This window comes from Amblyraja radiata, chromosome 4 (assembly GCF_010909765.2).
Source record: "Amblyraja radiata isolate CabotCenter1 chromosome 4, sAmbRad1.1.pri, whole genome shotgun sequence".
Lineage (NCBI taxonomy): Eukaryota > Metazoa > Chordata > Chondrichthyes > Rajiformes > Rajidae > Amblyraja > Amblyraja radiata.
Window position 1 is genome coordinate 24,326,120 of NC_045959.1, and position 22,673 is coordinate 24,348,792.

Genomic DNA, 22,673 nt, shown 5'->3' on the forward strand with positions numbered 1-22,673 from the left:
CAATCCTTAAAGGCCCTGTCTGATTCCATCCTCTTGAACTTTGCATGTGACTCCTTTTTCATTTTGACAAATTTACAACCTCTTTGGTCATCCATTATTCCCTTACATTGCCATCCTTATCCCTCCTCCTTACTGGAACTTGCCGGTCCTGAACATCGATCAACCGACCTTTAAACAACTCTCTTGTCAAATGTGGACTTACTGAATAGCAATTGCTCCCAGTGTACCCTCCTGAGCTCCTGCCTAAATACGCTGTAGTTTACCCGACTCCAATTTAGTACCTTCCCACAAGGCCCAATCCTCAAAATGCACTTCCGCTGTAACACCAGTCCCATGGCCAGACTTATTTTCCAACACAAGGTCCCGTATTTTCCAGTACATACATGACGATTTAAACATGAAATAAAAAGGGAAAAAAAGTGTTAAAAGGTTACATTTTATTGAATTATTTTACAATGTGGATAACAAAACTTTGGTTTACATACTAAACAGATAGGGTTGGTCCTTTCTTTGTGATACCATTGCAAGAACAGACAATCTGTACAAGGTTCCATGTGCTGAAAAAATACTATAAGACTGTAGGAAACAGTTCATTACAGTGCCTTCATTTGATATAGAGTTCATTCTTGAGCAATACTTGCAATTTGAGGGTTTATTTTCAATCACAATTCCAATGGCCATGGTTTGAATGATATTTTCATTCACCTTTCTTTAACTGCTGCATTCCTTCTATCTAAAGGTTTTTTTTAAATCCCACCTTTGTTCAATACACAAAGTACTTCCTGTCAGATGATTTATATCTCTCTCATGCAGTTCCTTCAAATCTTGCAGACCAAAGGCTGAGAATGTTTTGGTTCCAAATGTCATTGCTTTGTACTTCCAAACTGTTGCACAAATTCAGTGAAGGTATAAACATCGCCCCATCCGACAGCAAGATTCATACTGATGAAGTCATGCAGGTTCATTTGTGCTTCTAGATTGCAATAAAAATCACAGGAGGTTAGGAGATCGAAGTTTTTTAAACCAGGAATCAATGCCACTTCTCAGTGGAAGCAGTTTTGTCTTATTTACTCCATAATATCCTTCACAATTTTAAACCCCTCTTTAAAATGTAATCTTAAGATAAGCATCAAAGTTTGCTTTGTATTGTTCAGCCTTGAAAACACATCAGTCATTGTGTGATGGACACACAGCAAAAGCCTGGGATGCAATCCCAAGAAGTTCACTACCATTCAGGATAACAATCCTGCTTGACTCACATCCCACCCACCTCCTTAAACACTCTTTGCACTGAAACAATTTATCTAGGCATCTAAAAGCACCTCCTGAGTTTAAAATGTCTTCCACTTAGAGGGCAGTGGTGCATGGAACAGCTTATGTAAGTACTTACCTCCACACTATCATCTAGAGTTGGAAATATTTTGCTGTTCCTTCATCGTTGCCAGTGTCTAAATCTTGGGAAACGCCAACAATGCTGTGAGAGTACATTTACCACCAAGGCTTCAGTGGTTTAAGGGCAATAAAACTGGCTTTGACAGCCATGTACACATCCCAGAATAAATAAAAAAGGGACATATTACACACAACTGCAGAACACCACATTAAGCACATAAGCCCTGTCTAAACTTTGAGTTATATTAGAAAAGATGCACTGTCTGTTTTTGGAACAGATTGATTTAAAGATCCAGAATGTTTTTAATTTCACGTACCTGCAGTCTGAATGCATGGATATGGTGGAGGAGCCATGCGCCACATTCCATGAGCATTTTTCATGTGGGACCGATCTGAAGCAAATGTCTTCAGGTAGAGATCTGCTCTGAGAACTCTCATCTTCCTGCACATGAATCACACGCAATAGCTGACGTTACAGAACGTGGCTTCCATTCAGTCCCTCCGTAATCATTGCTTTCTACATTACAGTCCCAGAGAACTCATCACAAGAAGAAACAAGCTGCTATTTTTGAATTGATGAACTGCAGACTTGTGGGGGTGGAAGGAAGCGGTGGACTGTCAGAATTAAGTTAGATCTTGTCAACTAACTACATGTCCTGCCTGCGTTCAGTTCCCAAGAATTGTTTGTAATCCGAACAATTTGCAAGTTCAAATATGCATGTGAACCGAATTCCTACACGGCAAAAGATATCAGTACAGGTGCACTGTCCCATTGGAAAGGACAGTCTGAAGGACATTTTTAATCTTGCTTTGTTGTTCTTAATAATAAAATTAACGCTAATAAAATTCAGCCCAAGCCTATTTCAGGCCATCAATGATATTCTTTTAAAATATTTCACTGCAGATGAGGTCTTGCATGCTATTAAAAAGCCTATTGTTTCTGGCCAAGACAGTGCATACCCTGATATTATTTGCAAAATGGACATCAACGTGTTAACTGGAATGTAGTTTTCTTCTGTTTGATTTGTTAAAATTTAAACCAGTGTCCAGAACAGTCACCTGCAGCCATGTTAGTCGACAAATCCATTCTGCCAGTCTTCCAAATGTTTTTTTGTATGTAAGGGGTATACACGAGTCAGGTGTTCGTAAGTCAGGAATGACCTGAAAATGGATCCTAGGACTTGGTTGTGGAGAGAAGACAGTAGTGCAGCAGGTAGCACAGCTGCTGCAGGATAAACCCTCACCTCAGGTCTATAGGGAGGTTTCACGGCAGTCGGGTCACGACCCCATGACCCGTACTGTTGCTACGCTACTCCAAATGGAGTACACGCGATGAACTGCAGGTAGGCACTTACCATTGTTTCCAGCGTAGCGGGCCCGTTAAAACCCGCTGAAATTGTCAATTTTTGCGCTGTAAATAATTATGGAAATCGGGATAAGCGTGAGAGACATTTAGCCTACTTCAGAATTCCAAAAGTGAGGAGAAATGACGGTAGATACAAGTGTGAGCTGAAGGGGACAACAACAGCCAGAGTGCTTGGCGAACATTGGCCGTTTGCTCACTGCATTTCATCAACTAAGGCATTATTTGTGGTTTTTCTTGATTCCTTTGACATCTAAAAAGTTTCAGAAGTGATAAATCTGGCTGTAATTTTTTTAAATCGGCCATGGTTCTCAAGTGGGTTTTTACATACAAAATGAAAACGCATCTGAAGAAGGATTTACAGCCAGATTTATCACTTCTGAGACTTTTTAAATACCAAAGGAATCAAGAAAAAACACAAATAATGCCTTACTTGCTGAAATGCAGTGAGCAAACGCGATAATTCGGAAGTGGCGGCGCTGTGATACAGCTGCGGCTCGCCTGCAGTCTGTCTGTTTTTACTTTTTGTGTTGTTTTTTTTGTCTAGTTTAGTATTGATTTTGGTTATTAGGTGGTGTTATGTGTGTGGGGGGAGGGTGAAACAGAGCTTTCTGTCTCTCCCTTCGGGGGAATGCGACTTTTTGTCGTATCCCCCTTCTCTTCCCCCGTCTGCGCTGAGGCCTAATGGCGGAGCTGGCGGCCTCCAACCTGCGACCGACCTCGAGGGTCCGGAGGTAGAGCCAGCCAGGACTCACCAACGCGAGGCTGGCCGTCTTCGAGCTGCGGCGGCGTTCGGGCAGCGGCACGATTCGGCGCTCCGGTGAGGGCGGACGGCGCGGGGCTGAGACACTCCCGTGCGGCCGGCACGGCTACTGGCTGGAAGGCGCTCCCGTGTGAGCAGCCCGGTGCAGGGCTGAGACGCTGCCGTTTGGGCGGACCTGCTCCCGGCTGGAAGGTGCTCTCGTGGGGGCAGCCCGGTGCGGGGCTGAGACGCTGCCTTGTGGGCGGCCCGGTGCGGGGCGGAGACGGTGCTACGGCGGCTGAGGCGGCGTTCTGGCGGCGGCGACCTGGATCCGGGGCTCGGCCGCGGGCCAGTGGAGGACAATGTCGGGAGCTCGCAGGTCACAGGCTGGTGCCTGTTTTCCGGAGCACCCGTTGCAACAGCTGCGGGCAGCTTCGACCACCCCCGGGCCGCGGAGCTTGAACCGCGGGACTGATGCCATCGCCCGGTGGGGTATCGCCTCGGCGCAGAGGGAGAAGAGGAGGGAAGAGACAGTAACTCTAAGACTTTTGCCTCCATCACAGTGAGGAGGTGTTTGGTGAACTCACTGTGGTGGATGTTAATTTGTGTTTATTGTGTTTTGTTATTATTACATGTATGGCTGCAGGCAACAGCATTTCGTTCAGACCGAAAGGTCTGAATGACAAATAAAGGATTCAATTCAATTCAATTCAATAATTCCCAATATTTTCAATTCCGATATCTGCACAGCCAATGTTTACCAAGCACTTTAGCTGCTGTTGTCCTTTCAGTTCTCGCTTCTCTTTACCTTCATTTCGCTTCACTTTTGGAATTCTAAAGTTGGGTACATGTCTCTCACACTTACCCCGACTTCCACAAATTTTTTCAGCGCAAAAATTCAACATTTTGGCGGTTTTTAACAGGTAGGAAAGTACGCGTTTCTTGCATTAATAACATATACCGGAAGTTACGGATGTCCTCCAGATGGATTGAGCGGCTCCGTGCATCAAGCCCTATGACCCAGTGACCTTACGTGCAACCCCCCTATATAGCGTTAGCATATTCTCCCTGGCTGTGACCCAGTGGATGGTCCGGTTTCCTCCCACATCCCTTAGACGTTAATAGGTTAATTGGCCACTGTAAATCACCTCTCAGAGCAAGTAGAACCAGGAGAGAGTTGATAGGCACTTAGGTTAAAAAGCACAGGAGAAAAACATGGGGAATGGGGTTGATGAGAATGTTCCAAGAGCCGGCATGGACTCAATGGCCTCCGTTTATATTGTAAGAAAATATGGGGAATGCCAGTTTAGTAAATTGCAGTCCTGCATTTCAGCTAAAATTGGATGAATCAACCTTCTTGGAGAAAATTTCTGGTCCTCGCATTACAGGAAGGATGTGGACGTTTCAGAGAAGGTACAGAAGGGGTTAAGCAGGATTCTGCCTGGATTAAAGGGTATTGGTTGTTAGGAGAGGTTGGATAAACTTGTATTGTTTTCTCTGGAGCGTCAGAAACTGAACTGATAGAGATTTATAAAATGATCAGAGGCATTCTTCTCAGGGCGGTAATATCAACTACTAAAGGGCATAGTTTAGTTTAGTTTAGTTTGGAGGTACAGCAGAAAACAGGCCCTTCGGCTCACCAAGTTTACAGCCACCAACGATCATAGTTGTCTGTTGTCCCACTTTCTCATCTACTCTCAACACACTACAGGCAATTTTACAGAGGCCAAATAACCTACAACCCACCTTTGGCTCGGTTTCGTCCCACAAGACGTGTACGTTTGTAGGTTAATTGCGTTCTGTAAATTGCCCCTAGTGTGTAGGATGCAAAACTGGGATAATATAGAACTAGTGTATGGGTGATCGTTGGTCAGCACACACTTGGTGGGCCGAATGGCCTGTTTCCATGCTGCATCTCACAACTAAACAAATATTAAATCTGTCTAGGAAGCCACTCAGTTCAGGGCCACTAAAATGGTGGGATGGGGGCAATTTTCCAATGCTGCCCAAATCTTGTGAATCAATGAATTAAGAAAGATACTTTTCTCACCTTCTAAAAATTGGTCTCATGTGGTCTTCAGATCGGAAGGCTTCTTTCATGTAAATATCAATAGGACATGGAAACGGTAGTGTTGAATCCAAATCATAAACCTCACAGTGCTGCCCTCCACAATCGTGGAACAGGAGAACGTGGTAATCCTGGTTTAAAATACATTATTTTAATTGCTATATTATATGCATCTATAATTTGTGTTTACACCACTGAATCTTATTAAGTGAATTCCTTATCTGAGGAAGGGTATCGACCCAAAACGCCACCCATTCCTTCTCTCCAGAGATGCTGCCTGGCCCGCTGAGTTACTCCAGCATTTTATGTCTATCCCCATCAAAATGTCTGAGTGTTTGTACAATAAATTATGTCAGCACAGCTATTGCAGGACAATACAATCTCAAAGATTAACACGGGCCACTGAATGATTGAAAAGATGATTTGCCTTTAAATGGTGGTATAAGCACCAAATCCCATTGATCCCGACACCCCTATATAAATGCACCAAATCCCATTGATCTCGTCATCCCTATATAAAAGAATAAAGGCTCCCAGTCTGACATTCAAATCTCTCCAAAGCCTCGTCCTTGCTTTGTCCCTCCAGTCCTACAACTCTCCAGCCTCTACCGTTCCCTCCCAAAAAACCTTTCACCTCTTTTTCCTATTGATTTCAGATTCAATCTTTATTGTCATTGTGCAGTGTACAGTACAGAGACAACGAAATGCAGTTAGCATCTCCCCAGAAGAACAAACATAGAATAATGAGCAATAAATATATATATGTACATACAGTCGTAGTAGTGCAATTTTTCTGGGGAAAGGATTGTCCGGGGGAGGGGGGGGGGGGGGGGGGGGCGACTGGCAATCACCGAGGTGCAGAGTTAAGTAATGTAACAGCCGCAGGGAAGAAGCTGTTCCTAGACCTGCTGGTCCGGCAGCGGAGAGACCTGTAAGATTCTACCAAATCCCTGCCTCATTGGTCTGGCTACAGAAGTTCCGTAGCACAATGGTTATGTTACAGTACTAACAACAAGAGTCCTGGACCACTGACCCAAAGACTTCAGTTCAAATCTCCTTGTGACAGCTGTGGGTCTTAAATTCAAGAAATTAATATCTGATTCCCCTCACTGATTTCTATGCAAAAAGCATGTTACATTTATGGAGAGAAGTCATGCTATACTTTTTTTAAAGACTCGGGTAGAAGATAGTGTACAATTGCAAACATTTATGGAACGATGTTAGGATCTTTTAGAGGTGGTTTAATTGTACAGATTGAAGGAATTCAATAACGTGGAATGCCTGGGGGAGCTCAAACTGCCTCCTCAGAGCAGAGCAGGTTAAGAAAACTAATGGGGAGATTGAAAATCATGAAGGGTTCTTATAAACCAAGTGGTTTAAAGCTGTCTCTGTTGGCAAATGGATGAAAACAGAATCTTTTCATGTGAACAGTCATTAAGATCGAGGATATCTCATCTAAAATGAGTCGGATTCCATGGGGTATTTCAAAAGGCAATTGGATATGTACTTCAATTGCAGTTTCATTACAGTTGTCATGTAGGACTTATTGGATTGCTCATTGGGTTCTGTTCAATTCCTATATTTGAATAAGCAAAGGGAAATTGAGTTTAACGGGTTCAACAAGAGCACTACTTACCCAAATCACAGGCTGATCTTCATGGCACGATCTCTGTCTCCAGATGGGCACCTTTACAGAAAAACATATAAAAATAATCAGATTCATAAACTATCCTGTAATACGCTTATATCGTAAATGTTCCTCTTCACTTAAATTACTGAATGATATTTAGACATATGATGAGATACATTCTAGTAATGCAACCAATAGAGGTGGATAAGACAGGGACCTCTCTCCTGACTTAGTGCCAAATGATACAGCAACGTGGGAGGAACAGCTATTCTGTGCATGCTCATCACTAGATGATTCTCTTTAGACTCTACAAGTCCTCAACCACTAAGTCTGCGCCGACCAGCGATCACCCCATATACAGTTTTGGTCTCCAAATCTGAGGAAGGACATTATTGCCATAGAGGGAGTGCAGAGAAGGTTCACCAGACTGATTCCTGGGATGTCAGGACTTTCATATGAAGAAAGACTCGGCTTGTACTCGCTAGAATTTAGGAGATTGAGGGGGGATCTTATCGAAACTTACAAAATTCTTAAGGGATTGGATAGGCTAGATGCAGGAAGATTGTTCCCGATGTTGGGGAAGTCCAGGACAAGGGGTCACAGCTTAAGGATAGAGGGGAAATCCTTTAGGACCGAGATGAGAAAAACATTTTTCACACAGAGAGTGGTGAATTTCTGGAACTCTCTGCCACAGAAGGTAGTTGAGGCCAGTTCATTGGCTATATTTAAGAGGGAGTTAGATGTGGCCCTTGTGGCTAAAGGGATCAGGGGGTATGGAGAGAAGGCAGGTACAGGATACTGAGTTGGATGATCAGCCATGAGCTTATTAAATGGTGGTGCAGACTCGAAGGGCCGAATGGCCTACTCCTGCACCTATTTTCTATGTTTCTATGTTTCTATACTAGCACTATCCGATACACTCGGGACAATTTACAATTTTACCAAAGCTAATTAACCTACAAACCTGTACATCTTTGAAATGTGGGAGGAAACAAGAGCACCCGGAGAATACCCATAGTCACAGGAAGAACGTACAAGCTGCATCCCTAGTCAGGATCGAACCTGGGTCTCTGGCGCTGTTAGGTAGCAATTCTACCCCTGAGCCTTTGTGCCACCTTCTCCATATCAAATTAGCCACTTCTCAAATGGTGCACCTATGAGCTCTGATATCGAATGTTATGGCTGACGAGTTTCTTAATCAATCCCATTCTTCTCAGTGATTGATGTTGCTAGCATTCTATTCATACTGAGCTGATTATATTTCGCAGACAAGTTCATAAATCGTAACAGCACAGGAGGTTATTTGACCTGCCATGCCTGTAAAGCTGTGCGAACAGCTCTCTAATTGGCTACACTTTCCAAACAGCCCTGCAAATGTTTCCTCTTTGAGTATTTATTCAACCACCAGCCTTGCTGTCAGATCACAGCAACTCACTGCATTAAATTGAAGCGCTAATTGACAACTTTGTGCATAGCAATGAGCTCAAGGTTTGGTAGCATGTGTGACTTCCAGCAAACCGTCTTCTATACAGTAAACAAAGTAAATTTACTTGGAAAATATTGTCAGGTTAAACAGGATTGAAACAGCGACTATTCCAACTTCTCCTTGGATGGGAGCTCCCTTGAGAGGCGTCCATAGGTTGGGCGTTCGTAACCTGGGCTAGCCTGTCATCCCTTTCACAGTGTGGCAGAGGTTGCATGACTGATTGTGTCAGAGGCGGTGTACTTCACCTGCCATTTACTTTGGGTTTTGCATGCACCGGTCCCACAAACCCAAGGTTTACAGCGCCTTCCCAAAGAGTCCTTCTCCAGTTTGAGCGGCCACGGACCAGGGATTCTCGTGTGGGTGAGGAAGCTACAATTTTTCCAGGAAGGCTGTGAAAACAGCTTTGAAGTTTCTTCCTCTGTTTATCTAGAAATCTCTTCATGTGACAGAGCATGAATACAGTGCCCATTTCAGAGGTCTGGTATTATAGAATCACAAAGACATACAGCATGGAAACAGGCCCTTCAGACCAGAGTCCAGGCAGACCTTCAATCCTACATGATCCCATTGTATTTTCCCCACATTCTCAGCCTCGCACGTAGCGAGGCATTTCCATCAGAACCGACCAAGTATAATAAGGCCCTCAATTGACCATGGAGAGGACAATGGCATTCGTTCGCTTATCCATCTTGTAAACTTGGAGAATTGTGTAGAGAAAGTGTTGCTTGCTGGAGTCCTAACCAATTTCTATTTCTCATATAACCATATAACAATTACAGCAAGGAAACAGTCCATCTTGGCCCTTCTAGTCCATGCCGAACACTTACTCTCACCTAGTCCCATCTACCTGCACTCAGACCATAACCCTCCATTCCTTTCCCGTCCATATCCAATCTATTTTTAAATGATAAAATCGAACCTGCCTCCCCACTTCCACTGGAAGCTCATTCCACACAGCTACCACTCTCTGAGTAAAGAAGTTCCCCCTCATATTACCCCCAAACTTTTATCCCTTAATTCTCAAATCATGTCCTCTTGTTTGAATCTTCCCTACTCTCAATGGAAAAAGCTTACCCACGTCTTATCTGTCTATCCCTCTCATAATTTTAAAGACCTCTATCAAGTCCCCCCTTAACCTTCTGCACTCCAAAGAATAAAGACCTATCTTGTTCAACCTTTCTCTGTAACTTACGTGCTGAAACCCAGGCAACATTCTAGTAAATCTCCACTGTACTCTCTCTAATTTGTTGACATCTTTCCTATAATTTGGCGACCAAAATTGTACACCATATTCCAGAATTGGCCTCACCAATGCCTTGTACAATTTTAACATGACATCCCAACTTCTATACTCAATGTTCTGATTTATAAAGGCCAGCACACCAAAAGCTTTCTTTACCACCCTATCTACATGAGATTTCATCTTCAGGGAACTATGCAGTTATTCCTAGATCCCTCTGTTCAACTGCATTCCTCAATTCGCTACCATTTACCATGTACGTACTATTTTGATATGTCCTGCCAAGATGTAGCACCTCACACATATCAGCATTAAACTCCATCTGCCATAATTCAGCCCACTCTTCCAAATGGCATAAATCTCTCTGTAAACTTTGAAAATCTACTTCATTATCCACAACACCACCTATCTTAGTATCATCTGCATACTTATGCCCCTGTCCCACTTAGGAAACCTGAACGGAAACCTCTGGAGATTTTGCGCCCCACCCAAGGTTTCCGTGCGGTTCCCGGAGGTTGCAGGTGGTTGCCGGAGGTTGCAGGTAGTGGAAGCAGGTAGGGAGACTGACAAAAACCTCCGGGAACCGCACGGAAACCTTGGGGTGGGGCACAAAGTCTCCAGAGGTTTCCGTTCAGGTTTCCTAAGTGGGACAGGGGCATTACTAATCCAATTTACCACACCATTATCCAGATCATTGATGTATATGAGACATGTAGTAAAAGTCATGCTGTGGTTGTTATGGGAGATTTCAACATGCAGGTAGACTGGGAAAATCAGGTTGATACTGGACCCCAAGAAAGGAACTTTGTAGAGTGCCCTTGTGATGGATTCTTTGAACAGCTTGTATTGGAGCCTACCTGGGAGAAGGCAATTCTGGATTTAGTGTTATGTAATGAACCGGATTTGATAAAGGACCTCAAGGTTAATGAGCCATTAGGAGGCAGTGACCATAACATGGTCAGGTTTAATCTACAATTGGAGAGGGGGCAGAGTAGATCGAAGGTGTCAGTGTTGCAGTTGAATAAAGGGGACTATGGGGCCATGAGGGAGGAGCTGGCCAAAGTTGACTGGAAAGATGCCCTAGCAGGGATGACAGTGGAACAAAAATGCAGGTGTTTCTAGGAATAATACAGAAGGTGCAGGATCAGTTCATTGCTAGAAGGAAGAAAGATTCCAAGGGGAGAAAGGGACGACCATGGCTGACAAGGGACGTCAGGGACAGTATAAAAATTAAACCGAAGAAGTACAACGTAGAAAAGATGAGCGGGAAGCAAGAGGATTGGGTAATGTTTAAAGAACAACAGAAGATAACCAAAAAGACAATACGGGGAGAAAAGATGAGGTACGAAGGTAAGCTAGCCAAGAATATAAAGCAGGATAGTAAAAGCTTCTTTATGTATGTGAAGACCAAAGTTGGACCCCTGAAGACTGAAAAAGGTGAATTTATTATGGGGAACAAGGAAATGGCAGATGAGTTGAACAGGTACTTTGGATCTGTCTTCACTAAGGAGGACACAAACAATCTTCCTGATATAGTAGTGACCAGAGGATCTGGGGTGACAGAGGAACTGATGGAAATCCGCATTAGGCAGGAAATTGGGTTGGGTAGACTGGTGATGCATTGGTGATACATTTTCCAATGTTCTATAGTCTCAGGATCAGTTCCTGTGGATTGGAGGGTAGCTAATGTTATCCCACTTTTCAAGAAAGGAGGGAGAGAGAAAACAGGGAATTATTGACCAGTTAGCCTGACATCGGGGTGGGGAAGATGCTGGAGTCAATTATAAAAGATGAGATAGCCGCACATTTGGATAGCAGTAACAGGATCGGTCCGAGTCAGCATGGATTTACGAAGGGGAAATCATGCTTGACTAATCTTCTGGAATTTTTTGAAGATGTAACTAGGATAATGGACAAGGGAGAGCCAGTGGATTAGTGTACCTGGGCTTTCAGAAAGCATTTGATAAGGTCCCACATAGGGGATTAGTGCGCAAAATTAGGGCACATGGTATTGGGGGTAGAGTGCTGACATGGATAGAGAAGTGGTTGGCAGACAGGAAACAAAGAGTAGGGATTAATGGGTCCCTTTCAGAATGGCAGGCAGTGACTAGTGGGGTACCGCAAGGCTCGGTGCTGAGACTGCAGCTATTTACAATATACATCAATGATTTGGATGAAGGGATTCAAAGTAACATTAGCAAATTTGCAGATGACAGAATGCTGGGTGGCAGTGAGAACTGTGAGGAGGATGCTATGAGAATGCAGGGCGACTTGGACAGGTTGAGGGAGTGGGCAGATGCATGGCAGATGAAGTTTAATGCGGATAAATGTGAGGTTATCCACTTTGGTAGCAAAAACAGGAAGGCAGATTACTATCTAAATGGCTTCAAGTTGGGAAAAGGGGAAGTATAATGGGATCGGGGGGTCCTTGTATATCAGTCTATGAAAGTAAACATGCGGGTACAGCAGGCAGTGAAGAAAGCGAATGGCATGTTGGCCTTTATAACAAGAGAAATCGAATATATGAGCAAAGAGGTCCTTCTGCAGTTGTACAGAGCCCTAGTGAGACCACTCCTGGAGTATTGTGTGCAGTTTTGGTCCCCTAATTTGAGGAAGGACATTCTTGCTATTGAGTGAGTGCAGCGTAGGTTTACAAGGTTAATTCCCGGGATGGCGGGACTTTCATATGCCGAGAGAATGGAACAGCTGGGCTTGTACACTCTGGAGTTTAGAAGGAGGAGAGGGGATCTCATTGAAACATATAAGATTGTTAAGGGCTTGGATACACTAGAGGCAGGAAACATGTTCCCGCTGTTGGGGGAGTCCAGAACCAGGGGCCACATTTTAAGAGTAGGGAGTAAGCCATTTCGAACGAAGACGAGGAAACACTTTTTCTCACCGTGAGTAGTGAGTCTGTGGAATTCTGTGCCTCAGAGGGCGGTGGAGGCAGGTTCTCTGGATGCTTTCAAGAGAGAGCTAGGTAGGGCTCTTAAAAATAGCGGAGTCAGGGGATATGGGGAGAAGGCAGGAACGGGGTACTGATTGGGGATGATCTGCCATGATCACATTGAATGGCGGCGCTGGCTCGAAGGGCCAAATGGCCTACTCCTTCACCTATTGTTTATTGTCTATTAGACAGAGTATTGAGTATAGAAGTTGGGAGTTCATGTTGCAGTTGTATAAGACGTTGGTGAGACCGCATTTAGAATATTGTGTTCAGTTCTAGGAAATAGGAAAGATATTGTCATGCTTGTAAAGTTATAGGAAAGATATTGTCAAACTTGAAAGGGTTCAGAAAAGATTTACAAGGTTGTTACCAGGACTAGAGGATGTGAGCTATAGGGAGAGGTTGAGTAGACTGGGTCTCTATTCCATGGAGCGCAGGAGGATGATGGGAGATCTTATAGAGGTGTACAAAATCATGAGAGGAATAAATCAGGTAGATGCACAAAGTCTTTTGCCCAAAGTAGGGGAATCGAGGACCACAGGACATAAGTTCAAGGTGAAGGGGAAAAGATTTAATCAGAATGCGAGGGGTAGCTTTTTCACACAAAGGGTGGTGGGTGTATGTAACAAGCTGCCAGAGGAAGTAGTTGAGACTGGGACTATCCCATTGTTTAAGAAACAGTTAGACAGGTACATGGATAGGACTGGTTTGGAGGGATATGGACCAAGCACAGGCAAGTGGGACTAGTGTAGCTGGGACATTGTTAGCCCGTGTGGGCAAGTTGGGCCGAAGGGCCTGTTTCCACACTGTATCACTCTGTGACTCTTTGACTGTTTGCCAGAACCCTAACCAATATCTATCCCTTACCCACATTGTTCAAAGTTTATATTATATTACTAGACTAAGTGGGACCCGTTGGGTCCCATGTTCACACGGGAGGGCTGGTCCCCCAACGCAATATTCCACCTCTCCACCAATTCCAACATTGGTGGCCAGTGGGGGGGGGGCGCTTTCTGGAGCGCTAGTATGGGTATTGTGGGCTGAAGGGACTGGTTTCCAGAGGGCTAGTATGGACATTGTGGGCCAAATGGATTCTTGGGGTGGCAGCTCAGTCACTCAAGCCTGATGTGCTGGCAGCTCATTCACGGCGGGTGGGCTAGCAGTTGAATCACGGCTATTCCTTGAAATTCCATTTCAAGCAGGGTGCAAGGCAACCAAATTCAAGTGCAGTTTCATGCCACTTCAAGCAGGGTGTAAGGCCACCAAATGCTAGTGCAGTTTCATACCATTTCAAGCAGGGTGCAAGGCCACCAAATTCAAGTGCAGTGTCATACCATTTCATGTAGGGTGCAGGGCCACCAAATTCAAATGCAGTTTCATATCATTTCATGCAGGGTGCCAGGCCACCACATTCAAATGCAGTTTCATACCATTTCAAGCAGGGTGAAACCACCATAAAACCACACAAAACACCACATAAATACCACACTCACAGTTCAGTAGACATTCAGTGTTTTCAGTTGATTCACAGCTCAGACAGAGTCGTGACCTCTCCCTCCCCCATCTTGTAGAGACTGAGCCACACCCACACTTCCGGGTTTTATAATCCCTCCCCCTCCAACCAGAAGGGGCGTGGCCTTCATGGCGTGATTGACAGGAGAGAAATTCTCACCATTTTTTAAACACTAATAATACTTTTATTTTTCATTGATGGGAAGAATCCTCTGCACCTGATGAGCGGCGGGGGACTGAGTAAGATGGCCAAAAATCACAGTCGTAAGTGGTAGCGTTTTATCTAAAATCAATATACATTGCAAACAGAAAGTTGTCAAGTTTCCAACAACAACCATTTTTGCAGTGCAGCATTTTAAAGCAGTTACCACCACCAACAACAACCATTTTTGCAGTGCAGCATTTCAAAGCAGTTACCACCACCAACAACAATCATTTGTAGTGCAGCATTTCAAAGCAACCACATTTTTATTTTCAAACCACATTAAGGGCACTCACAGTTGAGTAGACATGTGTTCAGTGTTATTCACAGCTCAGAGAGACGTGACCCTCTTGCTTCCTCCATCTTGCAGAAACTGAGTGAGGCACAACACTTCCGGGTTTTATAGTCCCTCCCCCTCCCACCAGCAGGGGCAGCAGAGATAATGTCAACATTTTTAAAACATGAATAACTCTTATTTTTCATCGATGGGAAAAACCCTCTTGTCCTGGGCAGCGGAGGGGGACTCTGAGTAAGATGGCCAAAAATCACAGCCGTAAGTGGCAGCGTTTTTTCAAAAATCATGAAACAGAAAACAGGAAGTAGTCAAGATCTTACTTTTAGCAATATAGATTACCTAGTCATTACATTGCTTTTTATGGATTTTTGAAAAACATTACAACAATGTTTAGTTTAGTTTAGTGATACACATGGAAGCAGGCCCTTCGAGTCAACACCGACCATTGTTCACCCAATCACACTAGTTCTATGTTATCCCACTTTCTCATCCACTCCCTACCCACTAAGGGCAATTTGCAGAGACTGATTAAACTACAAAACAGCATGTCTTTGGAATGTGGGAGGACACCAAAGCACCTGGAGGAAACTCACACGGTCACAGAGTGAATGTACAAACACCACATAGACAGCGCCTGAGTTTGGGATCAAACCTGGGTCTCTGCGCTGTGAGGCAGCAGCTCTACCAGCGGCGCCACTGTGCCATGCTGAATGTTGGTAATATTAGGAAAAAAAGTACTTCATTGGTAGTAATGAGCTAAGCACACCTCCAGATTGAATATGGGATTGGATGTTCCCATGAGCTTGGTGTATACTGGCCCCCCTCCTCTTCAACATCTACACCAACGACCAACCACTTCCCCCACAATGCCGCCGCTTCATCTATGCTGATGGCCTCTGCATCACCACCCAACAGGAGAACTTCCAGAAGATCGAGTCTGTCCTGGAAAGCGCCCTCCAAGAGATGACAACCTACTACAATAACAACCACCTGAAATCCAACCCATCAAAAACCCAACTATGCAGCTTCCATCTTAAAAATCGAGATGCAGGAAAACAACTGAGCATCTCATGGGATGGCCACAAACTCTCCAACCACTTCCACCCCGTGTACTTCGGAGTCACACTCGACAGGACACTCTCTTTCAAAACCTACCTTCAGAACACCAAAACCAAGGTCAACACTCGCAACAACATCCTGCGCAAACTGGTAAACTCAAAGTGGGGCGCTGATCCACCAACCATCCGTGCAACTGCCCTAGCCCTGTGCTTCTCCACAGCTGAATACGCGTGCTCAAGCTGGAGCCGCTCCCACCACACCAAACTGGTTGACACAGCCCTCAACGACACCTGCTGCATTATCACGGGATGCACAAAGACAACGCCAGTCCCGTGCCTCTACGCCCTAGCTGGTATTGCCCCCCCCCCCATATCAGACGATCCATCGTCGCCCAAGACGAGCGGAGAGCACAGGAGATCGATACCAGGCACCCCCTGCACGGACACACAGCACCTCCACCCCGACTGAAATCCAGAGCCAGTTTCTTGCAGACAGTCCCACCTCTCCAGACAACCAAAGAAACAGCAAGGACCAACATCTGGAAAGATGAATGGAACCAGCTCAACATACGAGCCCACGACTGGATGGAGAGAGGAATCACTCCGACTGAATGCCTCGCCAGCGGGCACGACCTCCCATGGCCAACCTGGAAGACCCTCAACAGATTACGAGTGGAGCAGGGGAGGTGCAAAGCACTTATGAAAGCATGGAACTACCAGGCAGAAGACACATGCAGCTGTGGAGCAGTACAGACAATGTCCCACCTACTGGAGTGTGACGACGCCCCCCAGTGCTGCCCCCAGGACCTGGCTGAACCGACCCGACCAGCTGTGACCTGCGCCAGATACTGGCAGAACGACATCTGAGATTGCAACGGACTCGAAGAAGAAGGTGTCAAAAGAATTTGGGGTTTCACCCCTAGTCACAAGCTTGAATCTGTACAATATATGGGTCAGCTGAGCCTTTAGAACTTTGCTTGGAATGATCAATCTTTTCGGCTAGGACTGGGATAGTGGGGTGAAATTTATTAAAATTCTCGTACCTCATTTAAAAAAAAAAGCACATTTCCAAATTACACTTACCATCTTTTCATCATTTGATATGAAAACAGCATACCATTCTTCTAAAGGATGTTGTCTTTTGTTCTTTATATATTCACAAAGCTTCCACACATTTTCTTCACTGTAAAGACATATAGATCAAAGATTAAAGTGCAAGATTGTTTATCTTTTGAAACTGAAATGCCCAGTGCAAAATATGGGGAAAAGATGCAACATTGGAAAAGAGAGTTTGAAGATTGGACGATAACTTTCAAGGAATTAGGAGTTATGTAAATTGTGTTTTTTTGAGGAGTGGGATTCTGTCAGAAAATCTACCACTGGGCAGCGGGTACTGGAATTTGAAAACCGTGACCTCCAAGTTCAAGAATAGCTTCTTTCCAACAACCATCAGGCTCTTGAACACTATACAACAATAACCTCAACTATGAACTTATTTAGACTGTTTTTAGTTGCACTAAGGACTGTTTACACTAGTATTGTGAATATTAATTTATTGATTTTTTTGTTTATTATATATCTGTGCATATTGCGTTTTTCTCGGCCAGTTATGCTGCTGCAAGTAAAACCCCTGTCTCACGGTGCGAGTTGACCCACGAGGTATCCCGAGTTAAAACTCGTGGTAATAACGTACGATTAACTTAGCTGTAACATCGGAACTCGTGGATGCAACTTAGAGACTCGTTGCGCTAATGGCAGGAACCCGTGAAACTTGTTAACTCTTGGAAAAATTCAAACATGTTTAAAGTTTTCCACGAGTAAAATGTACCGCTGAAGTTAAAAATTAAAACATTTGAACTCGTTTTAAGAACGTAGTGGCCCGTGTGTTTGCCTTAGTGTCTCGTGAGTCTACCGTGGGAACTCTTAAGTCCTGCAAAATTACGCGCAAGGTTTCCAAAACAGATCTTAACGTCCAACTTGTTTCATTTTTATGCGGAGTTATACTTGCTAATAACTTTTGTTAAGTAAAATGGTGTGCCATTTGTTGGCTACTTTGCTTAATGGCGTAAAAGCCTTTTTATATTCTGGTACAAACGCGTTAAGGGTTCTGCAATTGAGATCTGAGATGACCGTTCCCGTTCAGACACACAGCATAAATTTCAGACCTCCAGTGTAAACTTTGGAAACTATACCATTAACTTATTGGTCTACGACCTACTTTATTGAGATAGGAAACTCTATTTAAATCAAAAAAAATCAAAGATCCAATTTCCTGTGCTGTCTCAGAATTAGTGAGTTTGGGGATTCGACGATGAGTTGGCAAGTATTGTTCTGCACAATATAGAAGATATAACGGGTAGGAAGGAACTGCAGATGCCGGTTTACACCGAAGGTAGACACAAAATGCTGGAGACACTCAGCGGGACAGGCAGCGGGACAGGACAGAAAATGAATAGGCGACATTTCAGGTCGAGATCCTTCTTCAGACTGAGAGTCAGGGGAAAGGGAGACGCGAGGTATGAAAAGTACAAAGAACAAATGAATGAAAAGTATGAAAATAACAAATCTAAGTCAACAATGATGATCAAGGAAAGGTGGAGCCCACAATGGGCCACTTTAGTCCTTTAATACGGTCTAAAAAGTATTTACATTGCTGAACGTAAATTCAATAAGATGGACGCAAATGAGTGGCACTATCTGTAGGCGAGTTTGGGACCAGACTAGACTATCTGAGAATTAGAAGGGTGGCGACACAGTTTCTCATCCACATTCAGTACCCTGTTCCTGCCTTCTCCCCATATCCCCTGACTCTGCTATCTTTACGAGCTCTATTTAACTCTCTCTTGAAAGCAGATAGAGCCCTTAAAGATAGCGGAGTCAGAGGATATGGTGAGAAGGCAGGAACAGGATACAACTCAGTGGGCAGGCAGCATCTCTGGACTCCGGTGGCGGGCTCCATGCACAGCTGTTTAACCTGACCCCCCCAGTTGATTGTCGCTCACTTCAGTTTCCCAGGGGGTCGGGACGGGACTGGAGTTGGGAGGGAAAGGTGGGAGGGAAAGGTGGGGAGGGAAAGGTGGGGGGGGGGGGGTTTGGGGTGACTTATTACGGGAGACAAGCGTACTGACTGTGTGAGCACACACCAAGTTAAATTAATCTCCTTTGCCTACATGTCATCCGTATCCCTCCACTCAATGCCCAGGTCAAAGGTCACTATTCATAACATTGCTGGAAAGCAGTGGAGCAATGGACCTTCATTTCTTCTGTTTTTTCCAGCTTTGATTCTTCTAGGTTAGACTAGCATCAAATATTGCTTTCAAACTATGAAATAGTTGTATTTATTGTTCCTTTGATAAAAGCGAAGATTATTTTGTTGTTTTTATAGCTTTATTATGCTCTGGTGCGCGCGGAAACTGACCCTTCAGCCCACCGGGTCCGCGCTGACCAGTGATCCCCGCACATTAACTCTATCCTACACCCACTACAGACGTTTTTTACATACACACATAGCCTACAAACCTGTACGTCTTTGGAGTGTGGGAGGAACCCGAAGATCTCGGAGAAAACCCACGCAGGTCACGGGGAGAACGTACAAACTCCGTGCAGACAACACCCATAGTCGGGATTGAACCCGGGTCTCCGGCGCTGCATTCACTGTAAGTAGGTATGTTGCAAAACTTACCTTCAGCGGCGCTGCAGTTCTGTCGCTGCCCGTGTGCGCGACTTTGGCGCCTTTGAGAGGGGGGCGGGTTTAAAACGCGATTTTCTCTAGGGTATTGAAATCGAGGTTGTTCAGCCTGCCTAGTTGCTGATGAAAAATCGCTGCGAGGTTCGTTCGCTGCAGCTATTTTTAAACTAAATTGGGTTATTTAATTGTTATAGTAGATTAAAAATCATCCTCTAAAGCCGCGAACGCCGACAACGGGACGGATCTCATGTCGGGGACAAGGCAAGGTAGGTTGTTTATTTTTACATTAAAAAGTGCTTCTTAAGATCCCTTTATACAAAATTTTATGTTGCGAGTAGCTGACTTGGGGGCCCATTCAATCCCGCAGTGTTTTTCATGCCATATGGGCTTCAAATCCACCGCAATGGCAACGTTCCAAACCAGCGCGTTCCACAGAATCCCACTCGCAAGCTGATGGCCATTAATTTACAGCAATTGAACACTACATTCCTTCCATTTGGCCTATAAATTAATGTCAATGAGATTTAAAAATCATGTTTTATTGTGAATTCTAGTGTGAATGTTCTTTGGACACTTAGGCTATTTAAAAATGTTAATCTTTCCTTAAGAAATGGATAGATGTTTAGATCTAGTAATTGAATTTTGGAATTAGCTACAATTGGGTAACTAACTAATTATATGCTTTAATTTCAGGTAATCCAAGTAAGATTGTTTAATATTTGTTTCAGAATGCTTCAATCTATAATAACTGAAAATGTCTTTCAGTTCTCTTAATTTTTAATTAAGTTATGTATGGGCTTTTGACTGTCCTCGATCACAGCTTTTGTGTTAAGTTAATGGAAAATCAATAGTGAACAAGATGATAATTTCCGAGTATGAAAATGGCCATAACTTTTTTAATACTGCAGATATGAAAGTGAATTAGGTGTCAAATTAAACTTCCTTTTATGCTTTATCTGATGGGATAAGTTACAGACTTGATTTTTTAAATCTCAAAATTATGTGACATTGCAACCTATAGGCGGGATCAAAGATACTAGTATCTTTGGTCGGTATAGGGCGGTTGCATGTAAGGTCACTGGGTCAGAGGGCTCGACGCACGGAGCCGCTAAATCCAACTGGAAGACAACCGTCACTTCCGGTATATGTTATTAATGCTAGAAACGCGTACTTTCCTACCTGTTTAAAACCGCCAAGATGTTGAATTTTTGCGCTGAAAAAAATTGTGGGAGTCGGGGTAAGTGTGAGAGACATGTACCCAACTTTATAATTCCAAACGTGAAGCGAAATGAAGGTATAGAGAAGCGAGAACTGAAGGGACAACAACAGTTAACGTGCTTGGTAAACATTGAAAATATTGGGAATTATCGCGTTTGCTCACTGCATTTCATCAAGTAAGGCATTATTTGTGTGTTTTCTTGATTCCTTTGGTATCTAAAAATTCTCAGAAGTGATAAATCTGGCTGTAAATTTTTCTTCAGATGCGTTTTCAATTTGTATGTAAAAACCCACGAGAACCATGGGCGATTAAAAAAATTACAGCCAGATTTATCACTTCTGAAACTTTTTAGATGCCAAAGGAATCAAGAAAAAACACAAATAATGCCTTAGTTGATGAGAAATGCAGTGAGCGAACGGCCAATGTTCACCAAGCACTCTGGCTGTTGTTCAGTTCTCGTTTCTATCTACCGTAATTTCTCCTCACTTTTGGAATTCTGAAGTAGGCTAAATGTCTCTCACGCTTATCCTGATTTCCATAAAAAATGTTGGAATTGCCAACGCCATTACTGGAATCAAAGCGGGCTGATCAGAGATGGCAGTGTGCTTGAGACGATAGAAGCAGCACGATAAGCAAAAGGTGAGGGGGTGATCATGCAGGCGGATTGTGACAATTGTAAGGGAAGTGGAAAACTAACATAGGAAACATGAAGTGATAGGGAAGTTTAACAAAAGTGTTGGATGAACTCTGCGGGCCAGACAGCGTCAGTGAGGGAACTAGATAGACACATTTTCGGATTGGGACGCTTCTTCAATCTGACCGTTGCCTGATCTGCTGAGCTCCTCCAGCACTTTACCCTTCATTCAAGATTCCAGTCTCTGCAGCTTTTTGTGTCTCCTCTGAGATGGAAGGTTGATGGGTGGAGAGTGGGGGAGCAGTGAAGCCGACATAGGCTAAAAGCAGTAAACCAGGCTGATCACGATTCAACAAGTGAGAGTGCTAGGGTTGATGCTTGTACAGCTACAACCACCTGGGTGGAATTTGAAGCCACCACCATTGCCCCTCTCCCCAGAAGGACAGGTCAAGCCTGCAGCTTACCAATAACAGCTGGTGTACACACAATCCTCCTTCACAATGGCTGAAAGCTGGCCTAGGCCCAACGCGGCGGCGTTTGGGAAGTTCATAACAATCTGGGAGACAAGACCTGATCCCACGTATATTGATTTATTTTCTCTTCGGACCCGCTTCGCTGCAACACAACAGATCGGAGAACAGTGATTCCTTCCGGAACTACCGACCGGAGCCCCCGACAGAAGCCCGGCGGTGGCGGAGTGGACAAGTGGTTGCACGCAGTCATTTCCACGCCCACTAAATGACGTCGCCCCGGGGCAGCCGCCTGCGCGCTTTACCCCGGCCTTGCTGCAGTTTGTGCAATTATTGCAGTATATTATCTCTTTTGATTTGGAGATCTGCAAATTTAATTGCACTTTATCGACATATAAAAGCACAGTGCACTGAACCATTTTGGAAATGTGTCTGTAAATTGTAATCGGTGTCAGATAAGGTGTGGAGACAACACTATTGATACACAAAATAATTTTAAAAACACACAAAATGTGTTAATACACAAACGGACACAATGTGTTCAGCAGGTCAGGCAGCATCTCTAGAGAACATGGATAGGTGACTTCCAGATTGAGACCCTTCTTCAGATCTTCAGGCTGTTAAAGTGTGCTGAAGAAGAATTAATTACCTCAAACAACTCCTGATTTTCCACACAGATGCTACCCGACCTACTGCGTATGTCTCCAGCAGTTTCTGTTTTTATTTC

General features: G+C 44.1%; 1 protein-coding gene across 1 annotated transcript; it reads right to left on the bottom strand.

Moving 5' to 3' along the window:
* Positions 1-405: 405 nt before the first annotated feature.
* ntaq1 (N-terminal glutamine amidase 1) lies at positions 406-22,206 on the bottom strand. Its single transcript, XM_033019081.1, has 6 exons — positions 21,941-22,206; positions 17,019-17,118; positions 7,202-7,252; positions 5,548-5,696; positions 1,710-1,834; positions 406-973 (listed from the first exon to the last, which is right to left on the bottom strand). The coding sequence occupies exons 1-6, from the start codon at positions 22,024-22,026 to the stop codon at positions 864-866; spliced, it is 621 nt and encodes a 206-aa protein (XP_032874972.1). The 5' UTR covers positions 22,027-22,206; the 3' UTR covers positions 406-863.
* Positions 22,207-22,673: the final 467 nt, after the last annotated feature.